General features: G+C 46.1%; 1 protein-coding gene across 1 annotated transcript in view; it reads right to left on the reverse strand.

Annotated features, from left to right (window-relative positions):
- Positions 1 to 9364: 9364 nt before the first annotated feature.
- Positions 9365 to 17798, reverse strand: part of LOC124231306 (Down syndrome cell adhesion molecule) — a 579967-nt gene continuing 571533 nt past the window's right edge. Inside the window, exon 33 of the mRNA XM_046648016.1 lies at positions 9365 to 9717. Coding sequence (XP_046503972.1) covers positions 9365 to 9717 — 353 coding nt within the window. The remainder of the gene's footprint in view (positions 9718 to 17798) is intronic.

The raw sequence follows: 17798 nt of genomic DNA on the forward strand, positions 1-17798 counted from the left end.
GGGGGGATGAAATCAGAAATTTCCTTGTGAATTTTTGGAGGTGATGGTTAATAAGGTCACTCCTACTTTCAAACTTTTTTTCCTGGATCCATGCATTCTACCATTGAGGACTTAACACCATACCCCAACCTCAAGGGGTGTCATCTCCAATCTAGCATCTTAGCTATATTTTCAAGATGCTGTTATCATGCTCTGTGCTAGCTTCCGGATGTAGTTTGACCAGTAGGTCCCATTGGCATGTGCCCAATGTCTCACTTTCTTTGCCATAAGTAAGTCCCTTGGCTCTAGACAATATTTCGATATGTGGGACCCCATTTTGGTACATCTGTCACTCTATGAGCTCTAAGATGTTGTTTGGGCCTCGGCACCAGGACAGAAGGGTAGAGTGGTAATGTTAATCCTGATCCCAGTTGCTACCTTCTCCAGGCCAGGCAAGAGGAAGGAAGATGGCAAACAGGATATAACTTCTGTTCTCAGGGAAAACAGAAGAATAAGGTACAGCTCAGCAGAATGGTTGCCCTGCTCTTAGCCAACAGGGCTTGGATTCCATGCTCCTGCACAAATCAGTTGCTGGCTAAGGCCCCTTTACTTAGGGGACATAAACTAGGCATGTCCCGCTCTCTTCACTTGTGGGCAAAGTGGCTCCAGCTGCTCAGGGAAATTCTTCCAAAGAGAGTCACATGTATAGACAATTGAAGCCAGGGCATGGCCCCAGAGGATCCGAGTAAAAGGGATTTGAGGATATCTGGGCAAAGTGTGGACAGTGTCTGCTACAGACCTGGCCCCTGTTCTCATGCAGCTCATGGTCTCAGGAGATGGGGAGATCCTGAGAAAATCCTGAAATTCAGAGTGGTAGGTGCCATGACAGAGGCAAAGGCAGGAAATTCTAGGGTCACTGAGCCTAAGTCTCTTTCCTGGGCTTAAGGGTGGGAGAAAGAAGAAGGGACCATTACTCCATAGGAGGGATCCTCTGAGCTGAGCTCAGAAAGATGGGCGAGGATTATTCAGACAAATGTGTTGGGGGATATGATGTTCTAGATAGAGGAAAAGGCATGTGCAAAATCACAAGGGTGAGGGAGCCAATACAAGTATTGAAGACTGATGAAAGCATTGTGTGTGTGTGTGTGTGTGTGTATGAGAGAGAGAGAGAGACAGAGACGGAGAGAGAGAGAGAGGTAGAGAGAGAGAGAAAGATAGAAAGGTGGGGTATAAAGGGATGTTGATCGAGATGAAATAGTAGTCTAGTCTAGACAGACGAGACTAGATAAGAGCCAGGTCGTGAGTGGTCTGATATGGTATACTGAAGAGTTTGGATGTTTTACTTAAGGCAGTGGAAAATCATTGGTATATATTAAGCGGTGAATGACTCAATGAGAATTGCATGCGTGGAAGACTAGTATGGCACTGGCATAGAGAATGAGATTGGAAAGGGTGCAATATTGGAGATACCAAGACGTATTTCAAGAAGTCATTGCAATAATCCATGTGAAGAAGGACAGGAACCAGAGCAGGTGTGGAGAGATGAGGAATCAAGGGAAAAGTGCGGGAATAAGAGACATGGTTAGTGAATGTGGGGTGAAGGAGAGCTCCAGACTGGATGGTAAAGCCATCCATTGGGATAGGGAGTCAGACGGAGGGGAACCAGGGGTACTGGGGTCATATATAGTCATCAGTATTGCATAGGTTGAATTTGAGGTTGCAGGGGACATCCAAATGGAGATGTCCAAGAGGCTGTTGGATGTGCAGCTCAAAGCAGAAGTTCAAGCTGGAGATGCAAATTAGGAGTCAGCAGAATATAGATGATTACTAAAACTGTGATTGTAGGTGAGATGCTAAAATTGTCCATGGTGAGATATAAATGCCAGAGTAAGGGCATAACTCTAAGACCACATACACTTGAAAGGAGTTTTGGAGAATGAAGACCTTATGAATGAAATTGAGAAGAATTAGCCCAAAGAGTCAAAGAACAAGAAACCAGGCAGAAGACAACTTCTCCAATGCTGCAGAGGAGGTTGGCCAAAATGAGGATTGCCAAGGGGCCATAGGATCCAGCCACAAGGAAGTCATCTGTGGCCTCCAGGAGAGCAACTTCAGGGGAAACAGTGGATGGGAGCAAAACAGGTGGTAAGGGAGTAGGACCACAGGGTACACGTCTTTAAGATGCTGCCTTGCAATGGAAAGGAGAGAATAGGACAGTGTCTATAGTGAGTGGAGTGAGAGAGATGGAGAGATTTTTTCTTTCTTGATGGGAAAGACTTGAATATCTTTACATATGAATACGAGAGGCAATAGAAGTGAGAGGGGGACTGAGGAGTGGGAGAGGTTGAGATCCAAAGTATAGATGAGGAGGTGGGACAGGGATTAGGAGAGGGTGCTTGGCCCATGTAGAATTGGGTTAGCATCAGAAGTGCTGGCCTCACAGGAATCTCACTTGCAGAATGTTGGCTCAGTTCTGGTTGTCTGGTTCATGTTTTCAAGAGTGAGAAGTGCGATGTACTTCCTGACCTGTATGCTATGGCAGGAGCCTGGACCTGGAGGAATGTGAGCAACTGGGGCCACGTCCACCAAGGACAGACCACCAGTCTTTTTACCAATGATGAAAATCACTGTTCTGCTGACTATTACACAAGGGGTGCCAGTACACACTGAGAAATCTGCTAAACGTGATGTCTGGATAGAGTTTACCTAAAGAGAAGTTTTTATTTAGAAAGGTCTGAGAGAAGGTCAATCTTTTCAACAGCAGTATTTGAGATTTTACACAACACGGAGTGAAGTCTCTATTACCTGAGACTTTTGAATAACCAGGTTGTTTCTTTATTTTCCCCTCCCCCAGGATAAAGAGCAAACACACAATAATTAGCTGAATTAAGGAGTTTATTACAAAGGTTAAAATCTTTCTTACACCCGGGGCTCATGGACATTTAGAGCATCCTTTTTACATTCTACAAACATCTGCACACCTACATTCACTTCATAAGCATCATTTAAAATCACTTACCAGTTTTGGCTAATGTCTCTGCTGGGTGTAGGGGTCCAAAAAGATGAATGAAATGCAGCCCTTACCACTGGCACACACTTCTGAGGAGCTCAAATATTTATCCAATGAGACTGACATTGAGAAGGATCCTCTCTTTGTTGAGCCAAAAGGGCCTTAGAAATCTTCTGGTCCAATCAAGTCTGTTTGCAGACGTCCAAATCAGATGGCCATGCATAGGATCGCACCAAGAATTCCTAGAGTTGGTGGTACTAGAGTTGAGCGTCTCAGTGCAGTGGGTTTTTTTGCAGACACCACGTGCTTTGCCAACTCCAAATCCTCCTATGATCCGACATCTTTAAACAAACAAAAATGTTCATATTCATCAGAATGGGCACACACAGCAGGCAAGCAGACAAACACAGGCATCTTGAGTGCAGTCTTTGAGAAGGATGGGTCCTGAAGGATTTTCCAGTAAGCTCCATAGCCATCTCATGTGCCCTTCCTGCATGCTCTGATAACACTTGTTGGAAGCATCTTCATTATGCTTGGTTTGATGCAAAAGACTCTTACTCCTCTTAATGGAAACACCAGTACATTGATATTGACGGTTAACTCTTGCCACACGAGTGGGTTGAATGTCATTCACTAAAATTCACTAAGATGAAGATCACAAAAGAGTTGTAAGAGAAGATAAGTGAAAGTTTCAATGGGACAGGAATGTCCTCTTGTCATGTAGCCACGCAGTCAGAGGAATAGGTAGAGTGTTGGGTTAGCACTACATTGAAATAAAATCAATTTGAACGTATGCATCTTTACCTGGTTTGCATGTGTAGAGTGTATTTCTTTGGACTGTTATCAGGTCACCTTCCTGGGCAATGGCAGAGCAACCTCCCATCTTGGATGGGGAAACAAATGTGGGAGGGCTGTTGGCATGGTGTGTGGGATGTGTTTCATTTGTGTGTTACTGAGTGTGGGCACAGTGGTTGCATGGAGAATCATGCTGTTACTCAGGGCATGGGTCCTTGATTTCCACATACCTGCGGACTGATGCTGGATCAGCACCCTGGTACCATCATTACTCCATCTCAGAAGTGGCACCTTTATAGGGCATTTGTAATTTCAGATCTAGAAACAGGAAGCATCCTTTTAACAGAGTGCTAAAATATTTCTCCATCGAGTGGTAAGAGGAGGTCCCCTCTATTTAGTGAGGCCCTCAACCCTTGGAGGAAGCTCAGAAGATGAGAGATTGAGGCAAACCCTAAATTAACTCTTTGAGAATGTAACCTTGTGCCTACACACAGCGTGGTTGGAAATGCCACTTTCTCTCTCATTGTCAATCTCTAGGGGACATGGTAACCACTTTGGTGGTGCTCCAGCCCCAGGCCCTGCTGTCTCGAGGACACTTCTGAGCACCTTCCCTCTAACACACATGTGAATGTATGTCCCAGTTGTTTTGTTCTCCATGGGAAGGCTATCTTTTTGTGGCAGAACACAACCCTCTCTGGGCAGGCACAATGCCAGAGATAACAAACATTGCCTTTTCTTCTTACAGTTGGTTTGAAGTTTCTGGGACACAAAGAGCTTTCTGGCTTTGCCAAGCTTGTCTTGGGAGATGAAAGCAGGCACCCCTTGCCATGTGTTCAAAGTTACTTTTTCCATTTTTTCTCTTTCTTTCTGAAAGTGAGAAATTGAGAAAAGGAAAAAACCAACAACATTCCCATCAAATTGCAAAAAATTTGTGAGTGAGTGCATCACACCCAGAAGTCTAATCTGCAACTAGTCCTACGAGAGAGTGGAGGAGGGAGCTAGTGCTGCCCATGTCTAGTTTGTTATTGTCAAGAACCATAGAGGGTCTCGGATTTTTATCATACTTGCAAGCTGACACGTTGGCCTGCCACACTTCCATGGATGCAGCCTGAAGACACGAAGACATGAAGCCTGAGTTCAGAGACTCAGCATGATATTACTCACTGCACAGGAGTCAGCATGCGTGCCATGTTCCTACCAGTTTCCCTAGGTCCCCGAGGCCCATGGGGTGATGCAGAGCAGCCAGGTGGATGCTGTGCACACAGTGGGTTTGTGTCCCAGCGGTGGAATCCTGAGCTTAGGAAACCAAACATTTTTTTTCTAATTCAACAAATACTTATAGGATGCTACCATGGGCCAGGTGCTGTTCTAGGAACTGGGGACGTGATGAATGAAACAGAGTTCTGTCCTTGTGGAGCTGACATTCTAGTGGGAGAAGACAGATAATGAATAATAACCATTATAAATAAGTAAATGATACAGTAATTTAGAAGATGATAAGAGTAAGGGCAGAGAGCTGGAGAAGGTATGAGGAAACAGAAATGCCAAGAGGCGGGCAGAATGAGGTATTAAATAGAGTGCACAAGGAGGGTTTCATTGAGAAGAGGAAATGGAGTGAGGATGGAAGGAGGTGAGGGAGGCTGCCTGAGACTCCCCCCTCTCCCAGAACATCAGGAAGGAGTGAGGGTTTGAATGCCTGTGTCTAATGGAAACCCCAAACCTTTAAAAGGGGTTGCTGGCAAACCTGCCAAACTTTGCCTCAGAGAGAGATACTATTTTTGTTATCCTGGCAGCAAACACTTCTGCCTTTTGCCCAGCAGGGAGACAGATCTCTGTCTTCTACAGCTAGTTGTTATGCAAAGATAACGCAGAACAGAATCCATGAATGCCCCTGCTCAGAAGACATACACAAATGCAAGGGACCCATGGAGGATTGTCTCTCAATGCTTATTCCCCACTCCTTCACTCGATGACACTTGAGTGACCCAGGTCACGCTGAAGTCCATCCAGTCTTAAGTCCCAGATGGCTGGGGGCGAGATGCTCAGCCAGGGTGCTGTCCTTAGTTACCATCTAACTCTGTCCTAGCCCCGGCGCATCAGGCTCAGGAATTCCTTAGGCCACCCAAGAGCTCTACCATCATGCGTCTTCCCAAAGAAACAAACATACATGAGCAAACAAACACTATTTCACACAGACCTGAAGACTCCTTGATTTGAGCCCTTGTTAAGGATTGCAACAGCTTGGTTTCTAAGAGCTGCAGAAAACCTTTCCTTCCCTCCAGACTCATTCCTCTGACTGTTGTTTGGCAGGTCATTGTGGGTCAATGGTTGGAAAAGTAACGTGGTGCTCAGGACTCCTGGATATTAAATTGTTGACAGTCTTCCCGAGAGACTTTTAGAGAGTTGATGAAGTAGCCCTCTTTCTGGGTCACATTTGTTAGGCAGTTAAAGAAGGCTTTTGAACAGGCTCATACTCTTAGCTCCCTTTAAACTTCTCCAGGGTAGGTGACTATAATGAACCAGTCCTTGTATTTCCGTTCCTGCTCTGGGCCCTGGAGGCCGTCCACACTGTCTGCCATTGCAGGAAATAGATTTACCGAGTTCACAGCTTTTCTGGAAAGCTTCAGTCATTTCCTTAAAAATGGCATGAAGCTTTTGGCATATGAGGACTCAAGGGCCCAGGTCAGAGGGACCTTAACTGAGTGGTCGTCTACTGCTTAAGAGCAATTTAAGCAATAGTGTGTTTTTTGTGTCTTAAGACATTATCAAGATTCTCCATAGCAAGAACACAAATAGGATGGGATTAGAGTTTACCCAGTCTAGCCTGTGACCAGCTTTATGCCATCCTACTCTTCCATCTTTTCTCACCTCCACTTCTCCACACTCTTCTCTTCATGGGTAATCATAGCAGACATGGATACAAGGAAGCGGGTAGGCAGTTCAATGTGAATTGAATGGAAGCACCAGGGCTCCTGTAGATGTATGAGCATTGGGTTCTGTGTGGCTTACCGGCTACGTATTAAGAGATCTTGCTCACTTCAGGAAGGTGGGCATTTTTCAGACTGGGGACCAGATGGGTGCCTTGGAGGAAACCCAGTCCATTGACCCAACGTTTATTGTCCAGAGTCTGAGTTTCACCACTCTAAGATACAACAATCTGGTTATAGACTAAGGCTAATAAAATGACCTCTCAAAGACATTAAAAATCAGATTAGAGACAGGCGGAGGTCTGGAGGAAGATTAATTATGATACTCTCTATAACAGTTTTTGCAATACACAGCGTTCCTTTAATCTAAGCATCTGGATCTCTTTATAGACAGGAATACCGGGCCCCATCTGACAGGTATGGAGGTGGACCTTTGACACAGTGCTTGTGTGCTGAACTCATTTTAATAAGCATTTTAAAGGCAAGATTATTGAAAGTAATTCATTCCAGAGGCAGACATGATACAGAATTTTTTTATTTTTGCACAGCTTGAGAGAAAAATTTAAAAAAAGGTAAATTTCTAAGTTTGGGGAATATAGAAGTTTTAGACTGATGAAAGAGAGAGCTTTAATTTTTTTTCCCAGAAACTAGCATTTTATTTCTTTTCCATAAAAAAACAGTCTGTGAGGGTGCAGACAATAAGTTATCAGCATGGATTAAATTCTGAAACCATGGCAAGAAAAAACGCACATCTCACATCCATGGAGTCACCTAATGGTAGCACCAGCCGGCGGTCCTGAGATGGGTCTGGACCTGTTCTGCAGGCTCTTGGTGTCATTGCATCTACGTGGGCAAATGGGCCTACCTGGAAAATAAAAGGAAGGAAGAAATGATGGAAAAGAGGGAAGAAAGGAGGGAAGGAGAAAGAAAGGAAGGAAGGGAATAAATGAGGGAAGGAGGGAGAAAAGGAAAGAAATTTCTGAACATGTTCCCAGGTGGTAATAATCGTCACCAGCCTATGCTGGTGGCTTAAAGGGGAGCCTGTAGAGAATATTAAGGGAAAAGAAGGTACTTGTGCAGTCTGTTACCTGGGGAACCGAGCACCCATGGGCATTTGATCAAGTTTTCTGGTCAATGCCAAACCTCTGACATGGAGACCTGGATATCCTTCTCTTTTGAGAAAGGGAGTCTGGAATGGGATGTGGGTACCATGGGAGGATTACATGCTGTTTCTAAAGCACACTATGGAAGGCTCATGGGATGACGAACGCAGACCATACTGTTTAAGAGCAAGTTGTCTGTTAGGACGAGCCACAAAGTAAGTAATTTAAACTGGAGGAATAAGAATGACAATAAAAACTTAGATTTCAGAGGAACATCACTTACTATCAACTAGTTTTCTTCTGAGTATGGAGGAGTGACCTGGAGGCAACATACACGAGGATGGTCTATTGCATATTTAGGTACCAGTCCCAGTGGTGACAGGACAGATCTGGGAAAGTAGGATGCACAGACTTCTCCTGGTCCTCTCTTCCTCTCTCCAGCAAGCTGGGGCTAGCTGTGGGACTCTAGAGCAGAGGTCTACAAACTTTTTCTGTAAAGGGCCAATGGTAAATATTTTCAGCTTTGTTGACCATACCATCTCTGCTGTAACTGCTCAACTGTCCCATTGTGGCATGAAACAGCCATAGACAAAATGCAAATGGGGCGCATGGCTGTGTTCCAATGAAACTTTATTTAGGAAAACAGAAGTGAGCTGAATTTGGCCTAAAGGCCATGCTTTGCTGGCCCCTGATCTAGCCAGAGGGCCAGGTGAGCATTTGGGAAGCCTAGAAAACCTGGCCAGCCCCTTGTTATGGCTGAGACCAGCTGCACCTTCTGTGCTCTTGCCAGCCGTTCCCGAGAAGTTCAGAGTGTTGGCATCCTCTCTGGTTTATTCAGCTGGGTTCTAGGTTCAGCCCTGGTATTTGCAAACACAAGCATCCATAGGAAGGAGGACCCAGCAATCAGTAGGAGGCAAGAGAAGCAGACATCGAAATAAAGGCAGACCACCTTTTCTTTTTTATTTCGCTTAGACAAAATGCAAAGAGTGTCTCGTTAAATTAAAAAATAAACAAAAAAGGAAACCAGATCAATTCCCCCCCCCCCTTCACTGATGGCACTCGTCCTAATGAACAACAGAACAAGGTCAGACTGGGGACCCCGTTTCTAATGGGAAAGAAAGGTGTGCGAATGTGGCTAAAGTTCCCCTGCCCTCACATCATTGTCCCTTTTAAATTCACAAAGAGGGTTAATTTTTTTTCCTGTTTTCTTTCTTGAATCTTGTGTGATAGAACTTCCAGTCAGAAGGTTGAATTAGTCCCCCATGCACTTTGTAGAAAATCAGTAAAAATGCAGTAGCCTGTGAAGATCATAAAACTGGACTTCTTTCCCAAAAAATCAGATGCCCAGGCAGATGGAGCTCACACTCAGACAGAAAAAAAGCAGGAGAGTCTTTGCACTGTCTGTGGTTTCAGTATTTTCTCTTTTTTTTTTTTTTAATATATTTTGGCAATTTTCTTTAATTATAAATATCGGAATTCCGTAAAAAAAAGGTAGCTTTGATTGGATTTTTTAAATTGTATTTACAACGGCTGTCCAGTCATGCTGTCTGTTATACCAGGGTGTACGATTTCGCGTAGGGGTTGTTTCCTTTCAAATGCCCCCGAGAGTCAAGCAGGGACTCTTGAGAGCTGCTCATCTTAGCTGCCTGTCCAAGCTCTGCGCCCTCTCGCTGAGGTAATGTGGCCACGGCCCCCTGCTGCCACTGCTGTCCCTCTCTCGTGGAGGACGTGGAGGAGGAGGCCTCCATGGGGATTGGCTCGAGGACCGTGGGGCGCTTCAGGGTCCGACTTTTCTGAGGTTCCAAGCACGCTTGCCCTAAACTCAGGTCCCTGCTGGTGCCTGGACCGCTTCGGTTTAACAAAAAGTCCATCCTAAGGTATGGAGGCAAATGGATGAGGTCACCTGAAAAGAAACACAGAGGGGTTAGCTGGTTTCTTCATTCGGTCAACAGGTGCTGAGGGCTTTTGCGTGCATGCATAGGGTTTGGAGATGGACACGTCACTGCTCCTGGGCACGCTTTTCAAGACCCCTGGTCAGAACTCACACAGGGGCAGGTGGAATTGTCTTACACCTCTCCCCTGGGCACAGGAAGAGCTGGCTTCTCTACAGCACGTTAACTTGGGCTCTTAAATGTCACACTTTAACCAGAGAAAAAGAGATGACAAGGTCCTCCAAAACCCCACAACGGAAAGAAAAATGACATCAAAGGCAGCAGTGCACATCAGGTATAAAATGTGATAGACCGAGCCCCGGATGTGATGGCAAGTGCCGGCAGAGTGCCAGGTTTGAGGAGGGAGGCAGGGATGCTGAGGAAGGAGGAAGGAAGAGCTGAACCTAGTCTCAACAACTCCACAAAACTGTGTGACCTTGGCTGGCCACTTAGAGTCTGGGTTTCTACAATTGCTCTTGGTGAAAATCCCAGAGCATATGGCCTCCTTCCCAGGCTTTGCCTACCTGCTAAACCTGTTGTGTCTCTTCTGTTTCAGTTAGTGCTGTGTACAAAAACAAGAACAGCTTGGACCACAATATTAGCATTTCTGCTTTCTTCTTGAGACCACTCACTTTGGTTTCTGTGGTGCTATGGAAATGCACCTTCAGGTCTCCTTCAAGAGAACCTACCGCCGGGAGAGAGATTGGCTGGTGGTCCAGCTGCACCCTCCAGAATGCCGAGGCCACCCGGCCTCCAGGCTGCTCCCAGCTACTGCCTGAGCATGACAGGATCCTCCTGATGGCCATTCCCACCCAATGTGGGATTTCTCTAAAAGGCAACTTTGGCTCAGAGATTCCCCATCGTCCTGGCTGCAGCCTCCTCAGCAGTGTGCGGCAGTCTGAGGTTCTTCCTGTCCAATCCTTTCTTCCCTTTCTCCTCCCACAGGTGTCAGATCTGTATCTTGGCCTGGGGACTCTCCCTGCCTGCTCCTGCTCCCTCTCTCTCTATTCTTTGCAAGACTTTCCCCAGTAAATCCCTCGCATATCTAATCTATTTTAGCATCGTCTTCTTGGAAAATCTGAACTGCCACAGCTTCTATCACCATTAAGTACTGAAATAGTTTCTTCTTTTGTTTTTGTTTTTTTTGATGAAGATTAGCCCTGAGCTAACATCTAACATCTGCCTCCAATCCTACTCTTTTTGCTGAGGAAGATTGGCCTTGAACTAACATCTGTGCCCATCTTCCTCTACTTTATATGTTGGACACCTGTCGCAGCATGGCTTGATAAGCAGTGCGTAGGTCTGAACCTGGGATCTGAACCCACGAACTCCAGGCCACCAAAGTGGAGTGCATGAACTTAATCACTAAACCACCAGGCCTGCCCCCTGAAATTGTTCTTTCAAGGTCAGCTATGACCTCTTATTGCCACATTCCTTGGTTTCTTCTTGGTCTTCATCCTACTTGCATGGTCTACAACATTTGATGCTGTTGATCTTTCTGTTCTTAGAACTCTCAGTTTCCATGGCACTTTGTTCTCCCAGATACCTTCCTACGTCTCTGATTGCCACTTGTCACTCTCCTTTGCTGGATCCTTGTCCTCCATTATTCCTCTATACAAGATTTTCCCAGTGGCCTGTGCTCAGCTCCCTCTCAGAGAGCTCAGCTGCTGCATCACCTCTTTATGAGTAGTTCCCACATCTATCTTTTCCATTTTGCTCTCTTTCCTGAGCCCTACACTTGAATTTCAGATGTTTTGCTAGACATTTCCACATGAATGTCCATCCTGAATTTTAAATGCCATGATTTACAAACTCAGTTCATGAAAGTCAGCCCTGACTCCCAGCCTAACCCCCATTTCTCCTGTGTGCCTAATCTTGTTTCATGTCATCCTCCTCCTCCGAGACCTTAATGCTTGAAACCTTGAGCCCTCTCTGACACCTTCTTCTCTGGGTTAATTCTACTTGCAAAATACCTCTTGACTACTTTCTGATCCCATCTTCATGATCCTGGTTCAAGTCTTCGATACATCTCTTTGGTCCCCTGCAATGCATGAGCACAATGAGGACCCAGGCACTAGATACACTTTGCACCCAACATTCCCCAGGTTGAGCTGGACTGAAGCCTGGAGCTGAACTTCCGCAGTTTTGGAATAGGCAGTGCTCGTTCTCTAGCCTGGTGCTTCCCCCCGTTCTCACTTCAAGATACATGCAGACAAGGGGTATTTGCGCAGCATGCTGGGATGAACTCAGGGGGCTCTTCCTGGCCATCTTAGGGCCTGAGGGGCTCACCAGCTTGGTTCACCTGTAACTCCTTCATGACACACCAGGTAGGCAGCTCTAGTTAGAAAAAGGAAAGGAGTATGCAGACCTGGAGCCAGGAGCCCAGTTAGGAGGATGAGCAGGGGAGGGAGCCATGATGGTGGCCTGAGCTCAGAAGGCAGCAGTGGGAAGTAAGAGGGAACGAAACTGGAAGATATGTCAAGGAAGACAGCTTCAGAACTGATGACAGGTGGCACTGGTGAAGGGGAAGGAGGAGACAGGGATGACTCCTTCCAGCTTCCAAGCTTAGGAAACTGGGGAGACAGTGAGATCATTCACTGGGAAGAGACGTCTAGGAGAAAGGTCATATTTTGGTAGAAATAGATACTGGGTTTGGTTTCAGACATGCTGAGTTTGATGTGATTGGGGGACACTCAAGAGGAGATGTCTAGTGGGCATTTTTATCTTAATAATAGATCAAAGGCATAACTCATCCCTTAACTTTCTGAATTTAAAATAACTGACAATTCTCCTTTCTTTTGCTTCAAAATATTCCCTGCTTTCCTTATTGTCAATCACGTCTTCCTCAGTCAGCCCCGTGGAGGTTCTGGGCTCTGAGTGCAGAGCGGGGGATGAAGGAACCACCTGTACGAAGCGGGGCTGCCCCTAGCTCTGACCTGCTCACAAAGTAATGGGAGCTGTGTGTGTTTACACAGTGACTTAAAGGCCCAAACCTTCAAAAATTCAAGTTCACTCACTGCAAGGGAAAACCAATTAAACAAGAGGAAAGGACCGCCCAATGGTGTGAGAGAACTAGAAATAAAACCAAGAACAGGCATCAAAAAATGCATTTTATACAATTTAAACGAACATAAGGATTTTGAAAATGCTATTACTTTTCTTGAGATACTTTTCCCCAGGATAAGAGGGACAATGACCTTATTTTTGGGAAATTTACCAGTTGATTATCGTGTCTTTGAATTACATTGTCATGTCACTCGATATTTATGATGCAAGAGTCCACTTAGTGTTTCCCCTTGGCTTTCTCAGGATGTCTTTATCCCACGAAGCCATGGTGAGTCATTATATGATTTCATTAGGAGCTGTAGCATGTATTTCACTAAAATTGCCCCAGAGACATTTTGGATTTGGCTCACTGAAATTAAAGCTACTCTGATTCAATGTTGGCTTTATACAGTGAGCTGGATCAAAAGAAAGCCCAACAATAAATGCCTTAACAACAAATCAGCCATAACACTCTTAGAGAAAGAAATTACATAATTTGACATTCTTGTGAACAAGGTTTTGGTAACTTGACGTATTTGGACTTTGGCTTAGAAAAAATCATAGCATGAGGTCCACCATTAGAGACCCTAATAGTGAAGGTGCAGGTGCACCTTGCCATGCGTATTAGCTTCACTCCTGAAAAACGAAAGTATTTACTTTTTAAAAACGAAATCTTATGTCCCTGATGCCTTTTATGATGACATTGAAATTATTTATCTTCATTTATGATAGTAGATGTATTCTTCCACATTCTCTATCGGGGGTTAATTATTTGCAAACAAATATCATGAAAACATTAAAAGCTGTAATAAAAAAATAAAGTTGAAAATTGTTTTGCAGTGTGAAGAACATTTTGCACGTGAAGCAACATGTCCTATTCTACCCATTTTGAAATTTGTGGATTTTTATATATCCAATTTCCTAAAAGTGATTATCTGTGTTTATTCCTGAGTCCAAAAGCAAATTATGTTAATTTGCTCCTTTATTTCTTTACATGACTGAAACTACTTTTTATCATTTTGTTCAACTACTTGAGCAAATGTGGAAGACATTTGCCTCCAGGGTTATCTAAAAATGTAGGTCAAGAATGCCTCATGCTGTTCCTGAGACCCAACCAAATCGCGAACACTTGCCATATCTGTAACGTGTTGTAACAAACTGGGGAATGAGTCTCCATCCCGGCAACTCCCCGCTGAATGAGGGGGGCTTATTAAATCCTTAAAAAGCAGTAGCCTTTTGGTCCCAGCTGGATTGCAGGATGCTCAGTCCTAGATTGGATGGACCAAATGTGTTCGAAATCAAAAGACAAAGCCCATGATATCTGCCCCCTGCCCGCAGGGCCTCCCACTTCAGATTTAGCGATCAAGAGGGTTAGGGTAGCTGAAAAAGACTGGCGAGAACCGGAAATCCTTAATAATGGAAACAGCTCAGCACCGCAGCTTGATGTACAAGGGCTTCTTGTGTTTGCTTATGGCGGGTCTGCCAAGTATCTCTGAATATCCAATGTCTCCGAGTGATCCAGTTTTTCAGGCAAAGCTTGATTAAGTTGTAGGATGCTCTAATTAGCTCTTTTGACAGTGTGTGTTTCCCAATTAGCACCCGGAGTAGCCCTTTCAGCTGTGTGAATGCTGCAAATGAGCTCTCTTAATAATTCATGCCCGTATATGGAAGAACGCACCAGAGCAACTGGTGGTGAGCTTTGTTTATCAAAGGTACTTTATGTCTACCAAAATGGCCCCCCCACATTTTAGTCCAAGTACCAGCTGGGAAGCTGGATTCTCGAATCGTCTGTCCATCTTTTATGTTCTTCAGATGCCTACAGATACCAACTCAACCGGTGCACCTATCACTCCAGAGAGAGAGAAGTGAAATGGGAAATTTTGGTGACAATCTGGATATGGGCACCCCTGCCTTTCTTAACCTCCCTGCCTCCCTCTGCCTGTTTCATATGGGAGAAACGGAACAATGATTCTAATGGTGGCAGTTAAGATTGAAGTCTGGATGGTAAGTGACTGCATTTAATATGACTGGTTTAAATCCAGGCTCAGTTTCCACATTCATAAATTGGGAATAACAGCGGAATCTGCCACAGAGGGTTGTGGTGAGGATTTAATTAGATAATGTATATGAAAATTTTACTGACGGACGTCTCCCTTCTCAGAGGGGCTGAAGTTATGAGCTGGAGACCTGCCAGGGAGATGCGCAGGGAATCTTCCTCATACCTTAGTTTCTGTCTTTACTGGGTTGATCAGCAATCCCTAGAAAGATGTGTCCTTGTCCTAACCCTCAGAATCTGTGAACGCGACCTTATTTGGAGAAGGGGTCCTTGCAGATGTAATTAAGATCTCGAGATGAGATCCTCTGGATTTCAGGTGGGCCCTAAATTCATGACGTGTGTCCTTATAAGAGAAAGGTGAGGAAGATCTGAGACACAGAGAAGAGGAGAGAAAGCCGTGCGAAGAAGGAGGCAGAGATGGGAGTGATGCAGCCACAAACAAGGAACGCCAGGAGCCACCAGAAGCCAGAAGAGGCAGGGAGGGCCCTTCCCCAGAGTTCCCAGAGCGGGAACAGCCCTGCTGACACCTTCATTTCAGACTCCTGGCCTCCAGAACTGTGAGAGAATAAATTTTTGTTGTTTTGAGCCATGTAACTTGTGGTAATTTGTTACAGCAGCCATAGGACACTAACACAGACGTTCCTTCTTCTCAGCTGAAATGGGCTGGGGGGCTTCACATGAACACCTCTGCCCAGAGAATAGTCTCTGCTTCCATCAACCAAGGAAAGGAGGAGATTTCTCTTGAACGATCAATGACAGCAGCCAACATGGTAGCGGTTTAGGGTGTCCCCACCCGTGCTCTGGGCTCGTAGTAGCCCCTCGCTGGGCTATCCTGTCATCCGTCCTTCCTTCTCTCCACAGGCCAAGCCAGAGTCTCTTCTCCCAGTTCCCCTGCTCCCAGGAAGCAGACGTCTGCCCAGCTGGCACTCAGAGACCCCCTCAGGGATATGTTGGAAGCGGCTTTCCTGGATTCTCCCCGAACATGGAGCAGAAGCCTCTTGGAAGGCATCTTTCTCCGCAAGAGTGGGCCTTCTTGCTTCCTCCCCGTCCAGTTCTCCCGTGCTGATCCGCCCGGCCACACAGCCCTCGCCATGCTCCATGGAGACACACACCCTGATGGAACCAGCCAGGACCCTCGGGAGTTCTTCCATGCATCTGAAAGCAGCAGGGACCTAGCAGAAGTTTAAAGATATTTTTTGCTTTGAGCTCCAGAGTCACTCTGTCAGGTGCACATGCCCCTGGGCATCCTTGTGCATCAACCTACCATTGCCATGAACAGAACACCGAACGCTGGCAGAGCCCAAGCCACATCTTAGTGCTGTTTCCAGGAAAACCAGCCACAGTGGCACTGCGGTGTATTCCGGCAAGGACTTACATCCTCTGTTATCTAACTTCTCCTCTCTGCTTCCCTCCAGCTTTCCTTTCCACTTTCTTTCTCTCTCTCTTTCTTGTTTTGTTTCTCTTGTGCGGAAACTTCCACCCATGAAGTAAAAGGCACGGAGAAGGAGTAAAACAGAGAGTGCAGGAGGGGGAGACAGGTGAGTGCAGCACAGCAAGCAGGGCCCAGACATCAGGGAAAGCGTGATGTGTATGTGTCTGTGTGTGTGCCTATGTGTGTGTGTGACAGAAAGACAGAGATGGGAGGAAAATTGGGGGGACAAGCAGCACACTAACAGGGAAGGATGAGGGATGTAGGAGAAAAGGACAGTGGTTGACAGGAGGACCCAGGCTCACATTCTGAAAGCTGGAGGGAAATGACCTGGGGACGATGCTCCCTTCCATGTCTTCCTTTTGCACTGCTTACCTAACTGCCCACACTTCTAGCACCTTCCTGGTTAGCTACACCTAGTTAGCTACCTTCCCAAACCCAGCATGAATACACAGGGTGACAGCGGGCTAAAAGAGTCCTGTCTGGGCCTTTGGGGGCCCATCCGCCCACAAATTTTTGTGGTTTTCAATTGTGCACTTGCACGTCATAAACAGTCACCCACTGTGCCCTGCTCCCGAGGCTGATGGTCCTCCCATCAGAGATGTGCAGTGCAGGCAAGGGCTGAAGATGGCTGATAACTGTGGGAAGAAAGAACTCTGAGAAACCAAATTTAGGGACCAAGGTGCCGGACCAGACTGCGGTCAGACTGGGCTGAGATGGATGGAGTATGGCAGGGGTAAGTGGGAGGGAGGAGGGCTGAGAGAGAGAGACAGAGAGACAGGAGACAGTCAGAGAGAAACAGAGAGAGAGAGACATAGAGACAGACAGAGAGATACGGACAGAGAGATGGGGGAGAGAGTCAGAAAATAGAGAGGGAGGGAAAGAGAGAGAGAGATGGAAAGGGAGGGGAGGGAGATGGAGATGAAGGAGAGAGAGAGAGCAACTGGATAGGGAGAGAGAGAGAGTGGGAGAAAGACGGGAGATCAGAAAGACAGACACACACACACACTCAGAGGGAAGAAACATGGAGGCATAGAACCAGGGAGAGATGAAATGAGCGACAAAGAGCCACAAATAGAGAAAAGCAGTTGGAGAGGGAACAAGTGAAGACATCACATGGACTGAAGCAAAGAGGAGTGGGGAGGGCGAGAACACTGAGGCGGACATACGAGAATAGGTGTGGATCATGGACAGCAGGATGGCCTGTCCCCTTGCCTGGCATTGACAGCCCACACCCCCATGGGGCCTCTACATTACCAGAGCATTTATCCCACTTTGCCTCATCAACCCGCAGACCCCCACGCCACAAGCTGCCCCCCTCACCCCCGCCACGGGAGCCCAGGCGCTGCTGTGACTCACGCCTTGAGGGATGAGGGGTGATTTAGCTTTGTTTCAATGTTGCACCTTATTATTTAACATAATGCTCCATTTCTCATCCTCCTGTCACTGCCCTCTGGGGACCCTTGGTGCCACTAATATCTCTGAGAGTTCACACTAAATAAGTCAGCATCGATTTCTCCCTC

This window comes from Equus quagga, chromosome 21 (assembly GCF_021613505.1).
Source record: "Equus quagga isolate Etosha38 chromosome 21, UCLA_HA_Equagga_1.0, whole genome shotgun sequence".
Classification (NCBI taxonomy): Eukaryota; Metazoa; Chordata; class Mammalia; order Perissodactyla; family Equidae; genus Equus; species Equus quagga.